Source organism: Dipodomys ordii, unplaced genomic scaffold (genome assembly GCF_000151885.1).
Source record: "Dipodomys ordii isolate 6190 unplaced genomic scaffold, Dord_2.0 Scaffold75, whole genome shotgun sequence".
In the NCBI taxonomy this organism is placed as follows: Eukaryota; Metazoa; Chordata; class Mammalia; order Rodentia; family Heteromyidae; genus Dipodomys; species Dipodomys ordii.
In genome coordinates this window covers 6511419-6520537 of record NW_012267291.1, presented here as the reverse complement: position 1 = coordinate 6520537, position 9119 = coordinate 6511419, and the positions used below count along the sequence as shown (strand labels likewise).

Sequence of the window (9119 nt, the reverse complement as noted above, 5' to 3'; positions counted from 1 at the left end):
ACCAGCACCATCCTGCTTCCCTTTCAAGAATGGTAGTGCACGGAGCTTCTGGCCCACCGGGGCAGTGCACAGAGCTCTTTGCACTCCACATTAGTGGGTTCCACACAGAGACAATTCAGACAGTGAGGGCTGCCTCCAGGAGTGCTGAAACAAAATGCCCTGTCCCAGTAGTCACAGCCCCTGCCCCCAATCCTGGCCACCTTAGGGAACTTTTGCTAGACTTTGGTAAGGATGCACAGAACTGGCCTTAAAAGACAAAGAAGACCCACACACAATTCTTCAAGTAGCCTTTGGGATAGTGTAGGAGAAATGGCAGGTTAGGATAGTAGCAGGCCCAGGCACTAGTGGCTCACACCTGTAATCCTAGCTACTCAGGAGGCTGAGACATGAGGATCATGGTTTGAAGCCAGCTCAGGCAGGAAAATCCGTGACTCTTATTTCTAATTAACCACCAAAAAGACAGAAGCGGAGCTGTGGCTCAAGTGGTCAAGTGCTAACCTTGAGCGAAAATGCTCAGAGACAATGCTCAAGCCCTGAAGTCAAGCCCTAGGACTGGCACACACACACACATACAGTCAATAGCAGGATGGTGACTGGATGCTGGAGGGTACTCTTTCTGGGCATTGAATCTGGAAGCTCCCCGGTGGCAACTGGTTTGATCTTTGTTGTGCAAAAGTTAAACAAAATCTTGTGTTTTATTTGCCTCTGGGGTGGACCAGATTACCAGGAATTTTCCCCAATAATAAGCATGCACTTTCTTGGGACCGATCAAGGGGGGGGCAGCCACTGGGTCTGGGGGCCCAATTCTGCTCAAGTCTCTTTACAGCCCCACAGCTGACTGGCAGCAGGTGGGAGACGGCTTGGCCTGGCTTTCTTGTCCTGTGCGAGCTGATGGACACGGTCCTTCCTGCTGAAGAGCCTAAGAGGTGGTCTCTGCCTGCCACAGACTAAAAGCTACCACCTTCTCTTCCTGCAGTGGATTCTCCCAATGTGCTTGAGAACTCTCCAAGGCTTGCATAGGCAGAAGCTAGAAAATTCCCACTTGCTCGGCCACAAACTTCTTGCCTGGTAAGACGCAGACAGGTGGAAAGGGAAAGGAGTCATGAGATGACAGACTCAAGGATGTCCCTCCTTGATGCTGGGCCACCAGAGTGTGTGGCCACTGCTCTTCAGTGCTGCTTTTAGAATGGATGGAAGCCAGGCTCTGCTCCGAGGCCCAGTGTGCTCTCGGGGTGGGGGGCTGCGCTTAGCTAAGAGCGTTGGTGGCCCGGGGTGGTGGGGCGCCGGGCCTGGGGGCGGTGCTCACAGGCACTGTGTCTGGGATGCCAATATAAGTTTGCCTGCAGCAATCTTTTGGTTCCAAGATCTTTGAGAAGGAGAAAACCCAGTCGCTCAGACCCCCAGGAGGGGGCAGGGTCTGCACACAACAAGCCAGGGCGCCATCTTGATTTGGAGGATTTGCAGTACATCGGCTTCGGTCCTCACCGGGGCCTGTGTTCTGGCTTCTTAAACACCCAGCCAGGCAAGGAAGGGCTCAGGAGTTCCCGAGGGCCAAGTAATTGCTACAACAGGAACTCAGAGGTCCAGGTCTTCCTGAACCTCCAGAAAATCAGAATTGGAAGGGAGGGAGGAAGGAAGGGATGGAAGGAGGGAGGGAAAGACAAATCCCACAATGCCCAAAGGACAATGGAGGAAAAGAAAAGACCAGAAAAAAATCTCAAGACCAAGACACGAAAACTCCTAAATTATTACTCTGTATCATAAAAGCAGAAATTAGACTCAATTGCTCTATTATAAATTTGCTAAAAATACCTATATATATATATATATTATCTGAACAGAAAAATAGAATACTCTGAGATGCGTGGGCATCCTGGGATGGGCCGCACACGGGTACTTCCAGAGGCAGGAGAATGGCAACAGAAGCTGCAGAGGTAACTGTTATCTGGGGTGTGGCGGGTTGGTTGGCCAGCGGAAACCCCCCTCCCCAGCCAGGGGATAGAAAAGAAATGGGGAACCGTCACTTAAGCAGAAGTGGGCTGGCATGCGCCCTGGGCTGGCAGCTTCCCATTGTTCCCATGTGGGACTTGGGCCCAGGAGCCTGTTTACAACTATAGAAAGAAAAAGAAAAAAACAAAAAACAAAGAATCTCATTCCATCCTGCAGGCTCTTCCCTGCCCTCCTTGGATTTAAATACCTGGACTTAGTGAGGTGATGGATAGCAGAGAAATAAGGAAGGGTGGGTGCATGGGATGGTGGCTTATCTGCAGTGAATTTCAAATAGCCCCTTGCTCATGAACAGAAATGCACAGGAGTTATCGACAATGCATTGCAGTTTTGTGGAAGAGAATACTGTGGGGTTTGTTCTTAGAAGTATGGGTCTGGCCAAGCTCTGGTGGCTCAAACCTGTAATCCTAGCTATTCAGGAGGCTGAGATCTGAGGATAATAGTTCAAAGCCAGCCTGGGCAGAAAAGTCCTTGAGACTCTTAGCTTCAATGAACCATCAAAAAAAAAAAAAAACCAAAAAACTGGAAGTGGAGGTGTGGCTCAGGTGGTAGAGCGCTAGCTATCCTTGAGTGAAAAGCTCAGGAACAGCATCCAGCCCCTGAGATGAAGCCCCAAGACTGGCATATAAATATAGACACAAAAGAAGGGTGGGAGTCATGAGGAGAAAGGACAGGGAGGAGGCCCAGTTACCAAGTTGCCGACTTGGGTCTGAGGGAGTCTCCCCAGAACGCTCACAGGCTCTGCTTCTGCAAGAGTCTGGCTGTTTCCCTTCTTCCTCCTTCCTTCCCCACCCCCCATCGCGTTAGAGAAAGAAGCTTCTCCTCCTTTTTCTTTGCACGTGTGCTCAAGACAGAATTCCAAAGAAGGCAGTGAGAAGTGTACCGCATCCGATGACACTGCCTCACAGCCCACCTTCACCTTCCTCCTGCCACGCAGACTCTTCCTGTGCCCAGGGTGCACAGCTGCCTGAGCCCTGGCCCTTTCTGACGGTGTTGGAGCTCAAGTGCAGCCAGGTTCTAGATGCGTTGTATTAAATCCACCAAGCAACCACCTGCTTCCAGCCTCAGGATCGCTTCTCCGGTTGGACTTGTGTCTTCTTGCTCTGATTGGTTCAGAAATGGGTGGAGCCATCGAGTTCCAGCCGCTGCTGCCTCTGATCCACTATTTTTCTGTCTGTCCCCTTTAGCTTCTCAGTGAGGACTGTGACCCCATGTCCCAAGGCGTGTGTACAAAGGTACACAGGAACGGAGCAGGCGTGCGCAGGTTAAAACTCCAGGTGTGTTCTTTTTTTTTTTGGGGGGGGTGCCTGGGAAAATTTGCAGTACTCTATTCTGAGTTGATCTCAGGGTAAAAGCCATATTCCCCAAACACATACACACAAGTAAAAGGAGAAAAAACAAACCCGAACAGCAATACTTTGTAAGCATAGATTATGCTGAATTTCAGTGATTGTTTCTATAAGAACTCTATGGAAAGGTCAGTTCTTAACAATACTTCTGAATTCATCCTTCAAAAGCGACTCAATAAAACACTACTTAAGGTCAGACAGGACACGGGGGGGGGAGGGGGGAGGTCCCACGTGACACAAAGGGGCCTTTGGTTCCAAGGAGAGTTGCACCACTTAGTTTTTCATTGAAAGAAAGAAGGAAGGAAAGAAAGAAATGACTCCCAATATGCACACATCCGCTTCAACCCACAAAGGAACTGCTTGGTTGGGAAGGAATGGAACGTTCCTTCGCGATCTATATGGCTATATTTAAACATGGTCACTTTCCTGATATGTAAAATAGACTATTAATATTCATAGGAATTTTTACACATAGCATCAGCTCTAAAAATATCAGAATCGGAAATCACGACTATTGACTTTTTATCAAAAAGCGTTTGTTTTCCCTGAATTTCCACGTGTGTGCTGATGGTGGATGTAGATGGTGAGAAGAACAGAGACACACGGAGGTGACCTGCAGAGGACACGTCCTCACCCCGGACCGCGCCCCGGAAGTGCATGCGTGGCTGCTTCCCATCCCCCCGGGGCGCCCGCCGGAGCGGAGTGTCCTCTCTTCCCCTCCCCACCCCCAGTCCATGTGCAGTTGCTGTGGGGAAACTCCGGAGATCCCTACAAGGAGGCAAGTGTGAGTTTCCTCAGTTTACCCAGCCAACGTCCTCACGGGGGGCCGGGAGAGCCTGCTGTCCCTGGAGGCGCGGGAGGTGACTAGAACTGGGATCCCATGCAGGAAACACGTGTTTTGGAGGGTGGTGCAGCAATCTCCTGTCACTGGTCCCTGTGACACGGACCAACTGCGGCCGGCAAGGGCAGAAGGCTCAGATAACCAGACGGACAGGCGGACCAACAGGCGGACTGCGCGTGGTACTTAGTACTGGGTAGACCAACGACTTCCAGTAGGGCCCGGCGAAGCCAGCCCCGGCACTGCTCAGCCAGGAAGATGTGTCTGTCACTGAGGACAAGCAGGACCGCGCTGTGGCCCCGGGACGCCATCATTGACACCGGATCCCGAGGACAACGTTCCACGTACCGCGACGGGCAGGCGGGCAGGACCACCGCGCGACGCCGTCCAGCGCTGCTGCCCCGAGGCGCCGTCAGACTACAAGCAGTGGAGGACAACGGGAGGTCGCCACGCCACAACAGGAGGACCAACACCAAGACACGAGGAGCCACGGACTGCTCAGGAAACGCAGATACTTATTGCTTTTATGGGTACCGTCGGCCCTGGCTGCAGGGGCCAGGGCTGAGCTCTGAGGACAGACTGTGATACGGAGAACGCTGACGGCCAGCTGGGGCCGAGCGCACACCCACCGCCTCGCCATCTCCACGCCCTCCCACGGCGTGCTCGGCCCCTGCACGCGTGGCCTCAGGCAAGGGCCTGCGAGTGGGCGGGGGCGAGCTGGGGGGGAGGCAGGGAGAGAGACCCTAGGACTCCAACACGGGGACAGGGCGACCCACCGTGGCTGGAAACGGGCCTGAAGCAGTAGCGCAGCTCAGGGCCCACCAGGAACCTGTGGGAAGGTGGCTTGTTTTAAAATGCAAGATGGTGACGCTGCCCCCTGGTAGAACCTAGTTTTGAAGAACATAAAGGGTTTTTTATTAACTTTTTTTTTTATAGCTTGAATACGACAAGAAACAAAAAAAAATTTTTTTTTCCTCTACCATAGTAGGTGTGTTCTCCACTGCGGGAGCCACTCAAAAAGTCTGGACTGGCATTTCCAAGAGAGGTGGTGTGTGTGTGTGTGTGTGTGTGTGTGTGTGTTTCCTTTCATTTTTGCAGGTTAAAAAAAAAAAACAAAACCGACATCGATTTTCTGCCACTCTTCAGCAATGCACGGTCTCCTTGAAGAAGCGATTTCTTTTGCATATTTGACACTGGATACGTTTTTGGGTCTATGCTAGTAGTGTACTTAGTGCTTTCCTTCTATGCCCTAAAACAGTGCTCACCCCTGGCGGTGGCAGCCTCTGAGCGTGTGTCAACGCCCACGGGGACCAGGGGAGCCTCACCGGATGCCATCCCCAAGGAAAACCTCAGCTCCTGGGGGGGGACCCAAGTCAGCTGCGAGAGGGTCTTGCGCTGGGGCCGTGGCTTAGGAAGAGATGTCTCCTGCCATGGGTGTCCCCCTCAGCCTCCCGTCAGTGGGGTCCAGCCAGTGATAACGGACAGGGCTCCTAGATGTGAGTGGGCCACACCCACTACCAAGTTGATCAACTCACTCAACTGGCAGCCGAGGGACGGACGGAGGGAGACGCTCATTCCCAAGGCTGTGATGCCGCGCTGGGAGAAGAGGAGGAGCCGGCCTTGGGGAATCTGAATGGTGGCAAAGGTGGCCGGGAGCCACGTCATCTCCACAAAGGCCAGAGGAGCTGTTCCAAGGAGACTCTTCCCCCCCACCCCGACCTCCACCCACACCCCCATGGCTTGTCTGCTTCCAGGCTGATGGACCTGTCCGGGCTCTGTGGGTCCCCGGGAGCCCCCCTCCGGGGACGTCTCCTCTCCCCCGGGGATTCTGCAAGGCCTTTCTTTTTCCGGGTTCGTGCAGAAGAGCTGGGTGACTGCAGCCAGCCCTGCCTCCTCGGGCCTCACCCACAATTCCATTGGGCGCAGACCCTTCAGATACTCGGGTCCCGAGGGCTCCCGTGGGCCCCTCCTCCGGGCAGCCGGCGGACCTCGGGGGAGATATGATTCTCCAGTTTGCCCTTTTCCTGACCGCCGGGGCCCTTGCCAGCGACCAGCGTCTCTGGGGGGTAGATGCAGTTCTGCCTTAGGAACTGTGGCGAGGGGGGCAGGGGGGAGCTTTCAAAGTGGTTCTTTTCTGACCTGGCCGGGGCACTGAACTTGGGGCTGGTGCTGCCGCGGAGGCTCTTGGGAGGGCTGGAGTCCACGCTGTAGAGCAGCTGGCCCTCATCGTCCGTGTCCGCGTCGATGAACTGGTGCACGCCTGCCTCGAAGCTGAACGCCGTGGCGGCACCGGCGGCAGCGTGCTTCTCCGGCGACCGAGGCGGAGTCCGAGCACTGGCCGTGGTGAAGATGGAAGGTTCGGGGTACAGGACGGGCTTGTCCAAGAGCGAGGCGCACTCCAGGCCCGCCACAGCGGCCGCCGCACCCCCTCTGGGCCTAAGAGGGTCCTCGTACACCCCCAGCACAGGGAGCAGCGGGCTGGGGTCCCCCTCTAGGAAGTTGACTTTCAGCGCTCGGAGCTTCAAGGGGTTGGTCTTCAGGGAGCTCTTGGGGCTCTCCATGAAAAAGCTGGAGCAATGGCTGCCATCGGGGGTGGGCGTGGAGTTGGTTTCCACCAGTCGACCCCCGCTGGCACCCAGGGCTCCCCGCCAGGCCCCTTCTGGAAGGGCGCCAGCCCCGGCCTTGCTGGGGAGGGACGCCAGGGGGCTGTGGGAGAATCTTGTGGCTTCGGGGAAGTCCGTGGCGCAGCTGATAAAGCTGTCGATGCTGGACATACTGCGCATGTCGATGACGCCTTCGGCGCGGGCGGGCAGCGGGGCGACGGGGCTGGGGATACTTTCCATCTCGAGTTCTTCCTTTGGTTTGCTCTGGGGTGCCGACTCTTTGGTGTTGAGGATCGGCTGGGACTGGGTCTTGGCCATCTTGCTGTACATGTCCTCCAGCTGCTGGACGTTGAGGTGCTGGGGACTGGAGGAGGAGCGCGCCTTCTCGGGGGAGCCCTGCTCCTTGGTCTCAAAGGACTTACTCGAGCTGTTTTCTGACAGCGTCCGCTTCGTCCACTTCCACTTGGGAGACAGGTGGTTGTCCTGGATTTTGTCCTTCTTGCCCACGTTCTCCCCGTTCTTCTCCACCACGACGTCCATCATCTCGATGCTCCGGGCAAAGGCATCCTTCATGTTCATGGACACAATGCTGCCGTTCCGTTTGGCCCTCTCCAGGGCCTCTCTGCGCTTGATGGCTTTCTCCTGCCTCTTCTGCTCCTTGTAGAACTCGGAGAAGTTATTGACGATGATGGGGATGGGCAGAGCAATCACCAGCACCCCCGCGATGCAGCACAGCCCCCCGACGATCTTCCCCAGGAGGGTCTTGGGGTAAATGTCTCCGTACCCCACCGTTGTCATGGTGATGGTGGCCCACCAGAAAGAGGCCGGGATGCTTTTGAACTTGGTGTCGTCCTCATCCTTCTCAGCAAAGAAGACCAGGCTGGAGAAGATCATGATGCCCATGGCGAGGAAGAGGATGAGCAGGCCCAGTTCGTTGTAGCTCCGGCGCAGGGTGAAGCCCAGGGACTGGAGGCCGGTGGAGTGGCGCGCCAGCTTCAGGATGCGCAGGATGCGCATGATGCGAAAGATCTGCACCACGCGCCGCACGTTCTGGAACTGCAGCACGCTCTTGTTGGACTCCGTGAGGAAGATGGTGACGTAGTAGGGCAGGATGGCCAGCAGGTCAATGGCGTTGAGCGGGCCCTTGAAGAACTTCCACTTCTTGGGCGATGACAGGAAGCGCAGCAGGTACTCCATCGTGAACCAGGCGATGCACACGGCCTCCACGTGGGCCAGCTGGGGGTTGTCCGTGCTCTGGCCGAACTCGTCCAGGCTCTGCAGCTCAGGCAGCGTGTTGAGAGACAGGGCGATGGTGGAGAGGACAATGAACATGATGGAGATGATAGCCAGGATCTGGGAGGAGGAGAGAGGGGACCCATTACTTACTTGTCTATCCATCTGTCTATCCACCTGCTGAGACAATCTGTACCTAGGGGCTTGAACTCAGGGCCTGGGTGCTGTCCCTTAACTTTTCTACTTAAGGCTAGTGCTCTACCACTTGAGCTACAGCTCCACTTCCGGCTTTTTTTTTTTGGGTCGGTCGTGGGGCTTGAACTCTGGGCTTGGGCGCTGTCCCTCAGCTCTTCAGCTCAAGGCGAGCGCTCTACCAGTTGAGCTACAGCGCCACTTCCGGTTTTCTGGTGGTTTACTGGAGATAGGAGTCTCACGGTCTCTCCTGCCCAGGCTGGCTTTGAACCGCGATCCTCAGATCTCAGCCTCCTGAGTAGCTAGGATTACAGGCGTGAGCCACCAGCGCCCGGCGATACTTCCGGCTTTTTAATGGCTAAGTGGAGATCAGTATCTCATGGGGCTCACACCTGGAATCCCAGCTACTCAGGAGGCTGAGATCTGAGGATCATGGTTCAATGCCAGCCCAGGCAGGAAAGTCCGAGAGACACCTATCTCCAATAAACCACCGGAAGTGGCGCTGTGGCTCAAGTGGTAGAGTGTTCTCCTTGAGCTAAAGAGGGACAGCGCCCAAGCCCAGAGTTCAAGCCCTACAACTGATCCCCCCCCAAAAAAAAAGCCAGAAGTGGAGCTATAGCTCAAGCAATAGAGCGCTAGCCTTGAGCACAAAAGCTCAAAAACCTCAGCACCCAGGCTCTGAGTTCAAGCCTCAGGATCAGCACCAAAATAAATAAATAAATGAGAGAGAGAAAGAGAGAGAGAGGACTCACAGACTTTGTGCCCAGGTTGGTTTCAAACTGCAACCCTCAGATCTTAGCCTCTTGAGTAGCTGGGATTACAGGTGTCAGTACTGGTGCCCGGACCTTCTCACCATATGATCTCTGGAATCCACAGAATCTGCAGCCCCCCCCCCCC

General features: G+C 55.0%; 1 protein-coding gene across 1 annotated transcript in view; it reads right to left on the bottom strand.

The window, feature by feature from the left end:
* Positions 1 to 6125: 6125 nt before the first annotated feature.
* Kcnb1 (potassium channel, voltage gated Shab related subfamily B, member 1) overlaps positions 6126 to 9119 on the bottom strand; it is a 70790-nt gene continuing 67796 nt past the window's right edge. Inside the window, exon 4 of the mRNA XM_013024312.1 lies at positions 6126 to 8150. Coding sequence (XP_012879766.1) covers positions 6126 to 8150 — 2025 coding nt within the window. The remainder of the gene's footprint in view (positions 8151 to 9119) is intronic.